Genomic DNA, 13,165 nt, shown 5'->3' on the forward strand with positions numbered 1-13,165 from the left:
AATAAGTGGAACTTGAACGTCATTGGCTAATAAAAACTTTTAGCCGTTGTGAGTTTGAAACCTCACTGATTAAAGGTACAATCTTCACCAGGTTAAGATTATATACCAGCCATATATGTTTTTCGTTGACTTTAGAACCTGTTTCTCATATTTTTTGGTTTACAGCACGGTACAACTTAACGTCTAAGAGCTGTATATGAAGTTCGTTTTTGGGACTGCCACAATTTTATTAGTCTCAGTGTTACATATTTCAATTATGTCTGCTGCAATAGTACTTTTGGAAATCTTGGTAACTGAAATAAAAGCGGCGATTGCAGACTGAGTTTACGTTGGTAGACAAAGTGAAGGAGAACAAAATTAACCAGCATGCCTTTTAGGATTTTTTTCCCCTCGATGACAGATGTCAATTTATCATTAGAAGCGCACCAAGCGCCTTCCCCTCATAAATCTGCGTGTTCTATTATATATATCATACTTTTAAGAACGTAAAGTAACAATTTCTTATAAATAGTATCATTCACATTATTATGGCAATACTAATGAAAATATAAGGGCAAAGACCTTTAGTTGCGCATACTACCGCAGCTGGAAGTAAATATATTCTAAAAAAAATCGTAAAAGGTGTTAGTAGCTGGTTATTTTTATTCTCCTTTGCTTTGCCTACTCACTTAGTTTTTAAGGTTCTAGTAGGCAAAGAGAAAAAGAATAAAAATAACCAGCGCAGTCACACTCTTGTAGGAAGTCTGTCTATTATTTAGCAATATATATAAATATATATATATATTTTTTTTTTTTTGTTGTTGTTGTTTTTTTTGAGAATGGTTGGAAGTAGCTTCAGAATATCATATAAGTGTGATGTGTAAGTTGTAAAGTAAGAAATAAGCACACAAAGTCAGTCCAAAATATTTGACAAAAGCTTTTTTGCTTCCTGGTTATACAAAAATGATACAACATCCTCTATGTATATATATTTATATTCCATCACAAAACAGGACTCGACAGAATTTACTGTTTCCATAGCAGAATGCCTGAGCATTCAGACCACATAGTGGCTTCACGTGTCTTCTTCCGTCGTCTGTTAAAAGGGCTGCAGGAGTAGGCCTATGACTGGTTTTTATCCGAAAATTTAACAGACAACGCATAGTGACTTGGTATGATAAAACTTACATCGACTGTTATAACTTCTTTTTTGAATGCCATAAAATTACCTGAATATAAGAGTTATTTATCCAAAAGAATTCTCTTTTCTGCATGATTAAAAGTGCAATATTAAGCTTTTCCACAGTTAAATGGATTTAAGTTAGATTACAAAAAATATTCATCTACCACGAAAAAAATTGTTGAATGGTTTAGATGCTCCAGAAAATAACAAACACAACAGTTGTTCAATTGCTAATTTCTTCTTGTCAGCTAGCAAGAAGACAAGCCGTTTGAACATTTAATAAATAGAAAACAAACTTTCTTTGCTTTTCACGAGATAAAATATCTTCTAGTGGCTTTAAAAATTTAGTCAGCATTTTTATAAATTTCTCGCGTAAGCCTAAACTTAGTTAGGCTTTGTGCCCTTTATCTTATATTCGGGTAATTTCTGGCACCTAATAATCTTCTCACTTGCTAAGTGTCAGGAGTACAACACCCTGATTAATTGATATTAAACATTATTTCTCAAGCATGGAAACGTTGATCCTCACTCATATATTTCTTTATTTACAGAAAGGAGTTGCAATCAGTTTCCTTGTCTACAATTGATAGAAAACCGTAAGTGAATGAACAAATTATGCATCTTTGTTATGAATTTAAATATAGTTTTTTTTTTCATTATTACTAGTGTAAATTTTATCGTATGCGTTTTAAGGCCATCCAAATTTAACAAAACTAGAGATTTTTATCTATGCACGCTCGTCTAATTTTTGGAATTAGAAAACATTAGAATACACACTACTATCCAATTTTGAGGATTTGAAACCTATATGTGTAATTCTTTTAGGTTAGATGCAAAAAAATAATGAAATCCAATGGTATCTAGAATTTTTTATATATATATATATAAAAGTAGCAATGCGTTTTCGGCCATTGTCGATTACCTTTTCAGATGCCTACTGTAATGTGGCTTAGATATTTTTCAATATGGACCCCATTACTGTTCTTTGAGTTTCAAAAACTCCTTATTAAACTTTATTTATTTAAGGGTACGTCTCCTAACATCTTTTACAAGTGAGAGTCTGCTTTCAAAAACGACAATAACAAAGTACAAACAGTTACACAAAAATACACAAAAAGTGGCATCCCGATAGCTTTGTAAAATAAATACTAACCCCCCCCCCCCTTTTTTATTCAATGCAATGATTTACCAGTAGTTTCCATGACGTCAACCAAATTGGGTGCAGAGGGCACAATACACAAAACTGTTGTGATGACATCTTCAGTACTAAAAATAATCCAACTTGTACACAATAACATACCACACAGTATACAAATGTCTGTGGCAACTTCTCTGCAGGTGGCGCCAGCTACATTAAGAATGCACGAGTCCATGTATTCTGACTTTCCAGTTGGCAAAAGTTTTTTTTTTTTGTTTTTTTTTTAAATTTTAACTTGGAGGAATAGTTTTCCCTCTGAAGCAAATGACAAAGCATGAACTAGCCTTAGAAGCTATAATCTGTTTAACATTTTAAAACATCCAACTTTTTTCCTCTTGCACGCCATGGAAAATGGTTACAACAATGTATATATCACTATGGGAATGATTTAAATAAGCTTTAAAAAAGAAAAATTGGCAGTTCGCATTATCTAATCAAGACTCCGATTTTGTCGAAATGAAGGAGAAACTGGAAAATATTAGCCATGAATAACTGTGGCGGCAGTATAAAAAAAAAAAAAAAAATGCTCACAAGCTTTAAACTCTGTTTTGTGCTTTCCTCACATTTCCTTCATAGTCTATCAGTTATTAAAGCCTTTTTTTTTTTTTTTTTTTTTTTACATTTAAACAAAGCATAGAATGTTGCTTCTCATGCTATAAAAATAAATACAGAAAACTGTGCTTTACACATACATTCATTACGCGAAGGGGAAAATAATGCATAACCATTACTGCAATTTAAAAAAAAACAGCCACATTAGATTTTCTGTATCATTCTGAAAGAGGCAATAAATAGTTTCCCTACACTAGAATAATTATTATTAAGAAATGAAAACAGCTCTCTTGTTAGTCAAAAAAAAAAAAATCCTTAACTGGAATCTGTTTTGAATCTTTAACATGTTTTTGGCGCTATTTGTAACATCCACTTTGTTCGTATTCTTTAAGTATGTTTAAACTTGCACAGGTGCCATTTGCTCTCGACCAGAGTTCTCAAATTAATTAAGCAATATACTTACAAAAGCTATGATGAGGGGGGAGAAAAAACGAAATTCACTGCCTATGTTGACTTTTCAAAAGAAAGAAAGAAAGGGAGGAAGATGGTAGGAGATAATGTCAAACAAAGGGGTTGGTATACGGACGTATAGCGAAGTTGGACCCTTTTTAATCGCAGCTGTTAATAGCAGGGCTTTTGTTTGTTTTTAAAGCTGCCAACCGTAAGATTTGAAGTTTGTTGTTCTGGGCAGTTGCGACTATTTGTAAACATCTTGGCAGCGAAAGGAGACAAGGAAAATAAAATAAGAGCTAGCGTTATTAAGGCACTTTTTTACGCATAACCTAATACTAAATTTGGCACTTTGCTCCCAGAAGTGTGTTAACGTACCGGGTTACAGAACATGAAGTTGAAATCATAAGAATAAGGATGGAATAATCGCATGCTATGGACTTTAATTCTACCAGAGCTTTGTTCCTAGTCATTCCCTACTGTAAATTTAGAACTGTTCACCTAGAGAAACTGAAACCGAAATGTGTCTACTCTACACTCTTTCCCTGTCTCAGGTTAGTACTGGTTATCCTTAGCAAAGGAATCTTAATTAATTTATTGGGCCTCTCTCCCCTTCTTTCTTTCTTTTACAATATGCAGTAACAATTCTCTGAGAAATGTCATAGTTTCAGTCACTATTTTGTTATTGGTTTTGCAGGCGGCGGCGTTTATCGGCGATTTCTGGCATTATCCTTCTAGGGAAAAAATGATAAAATAGGCGTCTTTCAACGATGAATAAAACTTTCAAAGAAACGAACTAATATGTCTTTCATCGTCGTAAGCGTTCTTAAAGTCGGAAGGTGGAAGGGAAGGAGAAAAAGGTTGGTTTACTGTTCCAACACCATATGACTCCTCATCGTCTATTTCCACCTGCCCATCATAAAAAGCAAGCGATCCAATAGCACACATGCGCGTCACACAAGCACATTTTGTCAGTCTCACTAGAAACAACGGCGTGTATAGGTATGTTTGCAAGTTTGTGTATAACACTACGAACTTGGCCTTCCAGTACATGCGTGACTTGTGAATGATCTTGAAAGTAAAACTCCCATCTCAACAGCTATGAACTGCGTGGGCGAGTGCGATGGTTGCACGAGAAGGATACGGACAGCAGCAACACCAACAACACTCGTTGTTGTGGTCATCTGGGTTTTGACTTTTCAGTTCTTCCGAAATTTTTCTTACCCACGCAAGTCTATGATACAGAGCACTATGGTACAGGTTTTACAAATGCTGATTCGAGGACCTACTCCCCTTCTGAAGGGGATTTTTCCCTCACCTGCTTAGGAACATCAGCAAGAGCAGCGAAACTGAAGAGACCAGAAGGGATCCAAGAGATGGAGCTTTTGTTGGTGGAGCTCTATTCTTTGTCAATTCTTCATTCTTGGCTCGGGTATCGTTCGGTAGTTTGTCCTTGTCCTCTGTAAAAAAAAAAAATAAATATATATATATAATGAATTCAGATTTGGAGTTTTAGTTGGTAAAACAAATTCAAGTCTTGTAATTTATACCTAAGTAGACTATACAACATTAGAATCTATTATTATCAGAAGAGAAAGGGGTGGGGTTAAATATCCAGATGAAATCACGTGACAATTCCCCCCAAGGATACTATTAAACAAATTTGCCTTTGTTCTTACTAAAACATTTACTCTTAAGAAATACATACATTTCATCAAAAGTGAAACCACGTTCTGGTTCTACTTTTTATGCAATGACATTATAAAACGCTCGTATATCGACAGCTCTCCGTCGGATCTTTGACCTTGTCTTACAACGCGACAGCTTTGTATTAGGAACGACTGCGCTACCCTCTGCGCATAGCACGGATGGTATCGAGAGCTATGGATCCATAATGAATCCCACACGTGTGGAATCCAGGAACCGATGATCCGTCCCACTCATGTGAAGTGGAACACGTGAAGTTTTGGCGGCCTGGAAAACTCGCTGGAATGCATGTTGAACCAAATCAACATCGATGCAGCCCTATGACTCCAAGCGTTGACTTTGTGGTCCGGGAAGAGTCACAATAAACGGGTGCTCATTATCATGTTAGCATGGGAGACAGGGTCTCCCATGCTAACATGATCCAACCAATTACACTGTTTTCGCCGTCCTGTACAATTTTCCTTGATGAAGAGGGGCTCGACAGCATCGTGTTGAGTACACCATACCCAGACCCGTCCATCAGTTTGGTTCTAGTTGGAAGGAAATACTATCCTGTTTTCAATTACCCCACTGTCAAGTGTCTCTGCTTCCATGCCACCGTAGGCGTATTTGAATATGACGGGCCAGCGGCAGCAATAGCCCAACTATACGAGTGTTCGACGCAAGTCCACGTTGAAATGAGACGTGGTCAGTTGTTCTGTCGCTGGATAGTACACCGAATCCTCATATCGCCAGGTCAACGCGTGACTAGCTCGCACGTGACAGTGTCTGAGATTCTAGGGTAGATCATATCTTCAGCCTAGTCTTCTTGTAACTCTAGTGAATGTTATCATGACACAGCGTGTGAATATTCATAATGTAAAGCTTTCTCAGTGTATGACACACAGTGTAGCAAAATATATAGATTCAATACGCATACAACAGCAGCGGATTCCCAAAAGCTTTGTATGTATAGAGGGTGGGGTGCTTGACAAGTTTCTTTTATAATACCCCATTCTATTCAAATTTCCTTCATACTTAATTGCGACAGATAATTCAATCTGGGATCACCTATCTTTGCGCGGGGGAATTACTGAAGTCTACAGAACTTGCTGCTGGGAAGTAGAAATTTTCATGATTCATTCCGCTAAGCCTTGAAGACCATTTTCACTTCTTACATTATTGGTGACAGCATAAAGGTTTCTCACTAGTTACTAAAACATTTCCGAGAAGAAGGAATCTGAAATCAGTCTTTGAGAGGAAAAATTTTTTAAATTTCCCGAGGAAATATTACTCTGAAAGTAGTTTCATAAATGAATTGGTATAAATTTATTAAGTCTGGAAAGCATATTACTAATGCTGGTATCATTATTCCTTGATAATATTTGTGCTGCAAAAGATTGAGCGCAGCGTTTCATAGGACTGGTATCAAAATTACTGAAATGAAATTAATATTTTTTTCACTTTACCTGTCTTTTTGTTGTGTGTTTTAACTTTCTCGTCTTCAATTGGCACTTCGTATGGCTTGATTGCGGGTGTCTTAGGTGTATACACAGGTCGGAACCAGCGAGGGAACGTAGTCGATGTAGGGGAAGGAAATGTTTCCCTGGCGGGATTAGAGAGAATGGCAATAGGAGAGGTGGTGGGAGGTATAATTGCAGGAGTCTTGTAAACTGGGATCGCTGTGGTACTAGTCGTAGTGGTTCCAACAGGTGCTAGAAGAAACAAAATAAGTAGAATTAGTCTCATTTAACTTAATCCTTGAATAGTAATTAAAATAAGGCATACTGTTCCTTCTTTTTACTATGAGGAATGAGAAAAGTGTAGGACGTCCTTAGACGCCCTACACTTTTGCGTAGCAGTGTATATAATTCAAAAAATTAACTTCAGTATTTAAACTCGCCTTTCATTATCTTTAAATTTAAGATTAATGAACTCTGTTAACGTTAACTTTATAATAAAGAATACTCCTTTATCTCCTGCACGTCATTAACCAGTGTATCACAAAGAAGCTGAAAAACTTACTTTTGGAAGGCGTGCAGCACACCTTGAAGATGACCTTCATATTGTGGGTAGCGCATCGACCACCAACTCGCTGATTGAGTCCTTCTAAGTCCCCTGTAGATGTTGCTGGAAGGGAAAAAAATTCAAAGTCACTATTACTAAGAAAGGCAACCATTATTTTAGGTGTATGTGAATTTACTGGAAATGCAATACTGAATTTAATACAGTAATTACGCCAAAACAAGGTGACTGTCGTTCTCCTAATGATTACATAAGATAAGCTGCTACTAATAGGAAGGAATATAGAAAAGCCAAAGATTTTTGTTTAAGGTAACAAAAATTACAGACGCACACTTACATTTTGAAATTCATTTTTGAGTTTTCACTGTGTATATAATTCAACAAATTAACTTCAGTATTTAAATTCGCCTTTCATTCTCTGTTGAATTATATATGCTTTCAGATGACTGTCAGTCATCAAGTGATATGCTGCAGGAGTCTATAATAAATAATCCTTTTTGACATCCTCCTACATTCTGTATTTTCCTGTTAAGTGTTTCAAGTAAAATATTTCGGAAGGGCGATCTTGGCTTTAATGAGATTATGCTTTTCATGTTTAATCCCCACATTCTTCCCGTAGATTGATTATGTAGACTTTTTAAATTTTTGTCGTGTATTGAGTTGTCTCTTCCATTAACTGACTATTTATGGACCCTAGAATTAATCCTCCTTTTCATCAAGAGATCACGCTTATCTGTTTGCAACTCCACGGTTTGTTCTAATCCCCTTTCGACATATAACGAGGGCGTTTTTAACCATAGCTGTGCAGTACTGCTACTAATTTTTATTTTGACACTCCAATTCGCTTGAGACTCTTATTTGTTAAAGAAACTTAAGTTGAGGCAATATAAACAGTGGGCTATAATTAAAGAAAAACGGAGTGGCTCTAACTGTCAGAGTCCAAGAGTCACTCTACCTTGTGGAAACAAACTAGTATTTTCATGGAATAAAAGCAATCCATCGCCAGTAAAAAAAAAAAAAAAACCTTATTCAGCAAATCTGTCAGGTGAAGGATGTTATTTTGTAACCGATTTCGACGAAAATGCCTTATTCAAATAGTTTTCCGTTAGCTTCAAAAAAGAATATAAAATAATTTCATTTATTACTTCGATTATTGAAGTAATAAATGAACATTACAAAATGTAAATAAGTAAAACATGTAATCGATTACTTATGATATACTTAATGGTCTTTGTAAAATATTGTAATTAATGCTCGTAATAATGTCGAATGTTATTAAATTACCCATAAAGAATTATTATTCATAAAGAATTATTATTCTTTAGGGTAATTTGATTAATCCAAGCAACTGAACCCGATCGGTAACTTCTACAACCTTAATTTAACATAATTAGATTATTAATACAATTTCGTAAAATTTTCTAGAAAATTGTACCTCAAACCAGTGTTCTAACCCAACAAGTCTGAATGCGGGAAACGGTGAGTACCCGAAACGTAGCCAGAACTGTTTAAATGTTTGGCATTGAGGTATTTAAAATTTATTAGTATAAACTCATATCCTGACGAATCTTTTAGGAAAAAGGATGGTCGTTAATTAGGTTAGTAAACAAGTAAATGCAAACTTAAAATGGGCGGTAGTTTAAAATTCCTCATTCTAAGATCGTTGCTAGAGTGGTTTTGTTTAGATTTGCGTATAAATGAATTCAGTCAGTCTTTTTTTTTTTTTTTTTTTTTTTTTACACTGTTGTGATAAACTACAGAATTCTAGTGTTTTCTTTTCTTTTTTACATTTAAGAAGCGTTGGGGATTTGCAATGCTTCGCCATCAATACCAATGGATTTAGTCTAGAGTAAATTTAAATTACTTAACATACAATAGCCTTAATTCCTCCAATGCTTCTCCCATAAAATTTTCTTTTCCAATAGAATCGCTACTAATGACTGCAATGCAATTTTAATATTCGACTAAGGAAATCCCCCACTAATGGGCTATTACCTGTATATTAGAACATTCGCCGCCCTGCTTAGAATTCTAAGATAAGACCACCAGAATAAAGAAATTTAAATGCTCTCTCACTTATTTAGAATTCTGATATGCTTGTAAATGCGAAACAACGAGGAATCTGTTCACCTCTTATTAGGTGCGAATACTTTTCTGTAAAGATAAGGGAGGTCTGTTTAAAAGCATCAAAAGGTTTCTAAAATCTTTACCGAATTGTATCCTTTGTAATATTTATTTTAGCGAAACATTTTGTCTTCGTATTACTATGTATTACCCTTAAAGTCATTATCCACTTTTAAACCTTCTTTCCTCTGTCTACTCGTTTTACTGATTTTCACTTTAGATGCGAATTACGTGGAAACTTCTACGCGTTGTTTCTAATCCACAATAAGTTCCAAGCTTTTCCTTATCCATTTGATAAGTGTTTGTCGCTCTTCTTATGAGGTCTTTCATAAGAATCGAATACTTGTGTCCGGTAAAATCCTAATTTCAGCGAGTAATCTTTAAACGCTTGCACATATCTCCACGTGTGCATCAATTTGTAATTTGCCTTCTAGGAGAACTTTCGTCAAATTTAAGCGCTTACAAAGACTGTCGACCCTTTCCATATATCAGCACCGCGTAAAGTTATTCTCGCAGTATAATTATAAAATCAATCATCGATTTTCTTCTCTCCACCTTTCCTTCACATTTCCATATGAAGGTCGTTACATTTGCAGATTTATTGCTTACTTCTAGAAATTTCTACCAAGTTTTCAATTTTTATTCTTATCTTTGCTTTCTGCTCTTTCCTAAACAATCTGTCTATCACTCGTAGCCAGCTTACATTACCAGATAATCCTTTTGCTACTCTTTCGCATCCTTTCCTTGCAGCTCCTTCATCGTTAAATGCTTCGATGTCATTTCGAGGGCCTTCTCAAGACTGCTTGTAACATTTTTTTACCACTCCATCTGATATTAAATTTCTAGAGCCGTTTAAAAAACTTCGTATCCATCAGACAGAAAGAGTGTAGATACTTCTAGAACACTGAACTTTCTTTGCAGCAAGACGTCTTTGCTTTTCCTTGAGATCAGAATTCGTTTCCGTTAGCAAATATAATTTTTGAATTTTTTTTTTTTGTTTCTTTAGCAACATCTTTTCAGTCATTATCCATTCTTTAGTTTACCTTTTTATGGTTTAAATTTCTTTTCAAACAGCAGAGTTAGTCACCAACCTGTTTGTGTTCTACTGACATTAATTTCTATGCGAGAAAAAATATATCTCTGTCAATTAAATGTCTTCACAGATGAGCGTTTTCTGATTAAAACCAAACTTAAACTTTCTGTTTGTGTGGGATTTTGTGTAGTTTTTGAAGAAATAAGCAATTAAATTTTGCTTCTGGCAGAATGAGAGAAAAGTGCCAGTTACGACATCAAAGTTTACCTTTAGTATGATATACGAATTCACAAAAGTTCTTCGGGCGAAATGCTGCTTCTGAAATATCATTTACCACTCTAAATTAAAAAAAAAAAAAAACACCCTTAAACTTTAAAAGGCGTTATGGTACCATGTTACAAACATAGCCTAAATTGCTTTTTCTCCCTTTATTCAACTAAAAAAAAACAAAAAAAAAAGCTTTGGACTCCATTAAGACATTTTGTTTTGCAAGTCTGCAGCAAGAATAAATGATAATAATCTCTTCTCCATACAGACCCCCATGATTCGAGTCCTCCTAAAATCCGGTATAACTATAGATCATACCCAGGCGAGACAATTTTTTTTAAAATTGTGCCTCGCGGTTGCGTTTTCTTTTCTCTTTTTTGTGACATTTGGGGATGGTAGTCACGAATCGTCTAATATGATCTTAGAAGAAAAATCTTTTTGCTCTATTCTGCATGGTCTTGTTTATACTCGGCCGCGACCACTCAGAGGAGTTTACAATAAATCGTGAATACAATCATTAATCGTATTTTGAACTCACGGGCTTGACCACGGTCCACTCAAGGAGTGTGTGTGTGCTACTGCACTCCTGACCAGGGTAGGCAATTCACAATAATGCATTTCACTTAGAAGTAAAAAGTAGATACGTATAAGGGAATAAGCTTTCATATTTGTTTCATAAAGATTTCATTTAACCTATATTGGTTTTGTGAAATACAGCGGGTATCGTTGGGTGATGTACTTCAAACTAAATCTTAGAAAAATTCAGTTAATGACTTCTTTATCTCCCCACCTTAACTTTTCCGAATTTTTTCAAAAAAAACAGCCAAATAGAAGAAAATTATTATTATGGTATGCACTTGATGATCACTGCTTAGGCAATTTCAATTCATTTGTCATCTCAGTGGGAAAATGAACCAATGAAGTTGATTAATAATGGACCTCTCTAGTATTAATTTTCCTTTCTAAGACTGGAGGGGAAGCATTGGCAACAATTTGTCATCACGAGGTTATTGATTACATTCCTTAAATATAATCACCTACCCTCGTGATAACCGGGAAATTCGTTCTGCAGAGCAGTTTTATTAAGATGTCCTTTCCAATTTTGTTAGGAGAGTATGGTGGCTGCTTCAATACTGTATTCCTAAGTTCGGCTCAGAAGTTTCTTGGCAGATGCTGTCTTCATGGAGCTTTGCAAAAGTGTCTAACAAATATCTCCGCTTTCGACGCAGTTAGGTCACAAATAGTACTGAAGGAATGAACAGTAATACTGTTAGTGGTAGGAACTACCGACGCCGAATAATCAATTTAAAAATAACGCCATGTAAAATTTTTTTATCAAATCCGGTAGGCATTGAACGGCAGAAGTAATATGCCAACAAGCCAATATGATATTTTGGAGACTGGAGAACAATCTTGATTGCACTGGCTTGTATAAACCCAAGAAAATCAGCCCAGCTCACGATCTCTAACAAGAAAATCAAAACTAACCTCTCATTTGGATCTTGGGCTAATGTCGAATGAGGGTCCAGCTTTTGTACCCCACTTTACCCACAGGAAAGCCAAAACGTATTCCGCTCTGCGGACCACTAGGGATCCGAAACCCGCCACTCGCAACTAAATACATCATGAAATGTGTCGTTCCCCCATACGCTTCGCAGATTTGGTCCTCTGCTCCTAATTGTCATCTTAAAGCAGTTTTCGGGCTTGGATATTGGTTTCTCAGATGGCTCAACAGAGTCGCTGAGAACCCCTTCACTATTTCACGAGCCATGTTCCATGTTGTACTCGAACCTCAACATCAAGCCTTGGAGACTGCTTGTTATCACAAAAAAACTTGCTGGCGCTTGCTCAACTTCTCACCGGGAAGCTAGACTGACAACATAATTTCACGCTCAAGGCCCAACGTGAGGCTACCTTTCCACTACTCCCTAAACATGCTTAACAGTCTTCGGCGATGCTTCCCAGCAAACACGATCAAGGTTGACGCCGAATGGCTTTGCGAAGATGCCGCTTACCAATGACATTTTTGGGGACTCTTTTCTCCTCACCCAACTGTTAACAGAACAGTACATCCAAATTAATGATCACTGTTCAGTGGTGTCTTTTTGCATGCTAGTACAACAGGCTTCGTGTGTGTCTGCAGCATACTTCGAGCTATCCCCCAAACCTAAATTCTAGGAGGAACAACAGAGAGCAGGTCTCGCTCAAATCTAATGGAGTCCATATCAGCAGAGACATTTTGTATAATGTTGACCGTCCTGTATCTTAGTTATCAGGTTGATCCTACTGTCACTCCACACAACACTTTCTTCCATTTAAAGTGAATGTCCCTATATAGTAAATTAAATAAGACTGATGTAAATATTTATCAGGTGGGACTCGAATGTACTGTAATGTAATCTCTTGTGCATGTGGTAACTCGTACCTAAGTATGTAGCTATTTCCCTCCTATTCCGGGGTGAATCCTATAGGATTAATAATAATACAGTGATATTTACTCTTTATCCAGTATCATGTATGTATTAAGCGCCAACGTAACTAAGGCTACGAGGCGTCAGTATATTTTATCTGTAAATTGCGCATACAGTGCCTTTGTAGGTAGTACAGTTGGTAAAATCGCCTTCTTCCGCACACGGGGCGGAAAAGACCTGAGTTCTAGTCCCGTCGA

General features: G+C 36.1%; 1 protein-coding gene across 1 annotated transcript in view; it reads right to left on the reverse strand.

Annotated features, from left to right (window-relative positions):
• Positions 1-3,270: 3,270 nt before the first annotated feature.
• The window catches only part of Ephrin (ephrin), a 392,439-nt gene continuing 382,544 nt past the window's right edge, over positions 3,271-13,165 (reverse strand). Inside the window, exons 4-6 of the mRNA XM_090371902.1 lie at positions 7,074-7,178; positions 6,518-6,763; positions 3,271-4,822 (exon numbers count right to left, since the gene is read on the reverse strand). Of these exons, the coding sequence (XP_090228028.1) occupies positions 4,677-4,822; positions 6,518-6,763; positions 7,074-7,178 (497 nt within the window). The 3' untranslated portion in view covers positions 3,271-4,676. The remainder of the gene's footprint in view (positions 4,823-6,517; positions 6,764-7,073; positions 7,179-13,165) is intronic.

The sequence above is a fragment of the Mastigoproctus giganteus genome, chromosome 4, assembly GCF_048544385.1.
Source record: "Mastigoproctus giganteus isolate SK-2022 chromosome 4, ASM4854438v1, whole genome shotgun sequence".
NCBI classification, from domain to species: Eukaryota; Metazoa; Arthropoda; class Arachnida; order Uropygi; family Thelyphonidae; genus Mastigoproctus; species Mastigoproctus giganteus.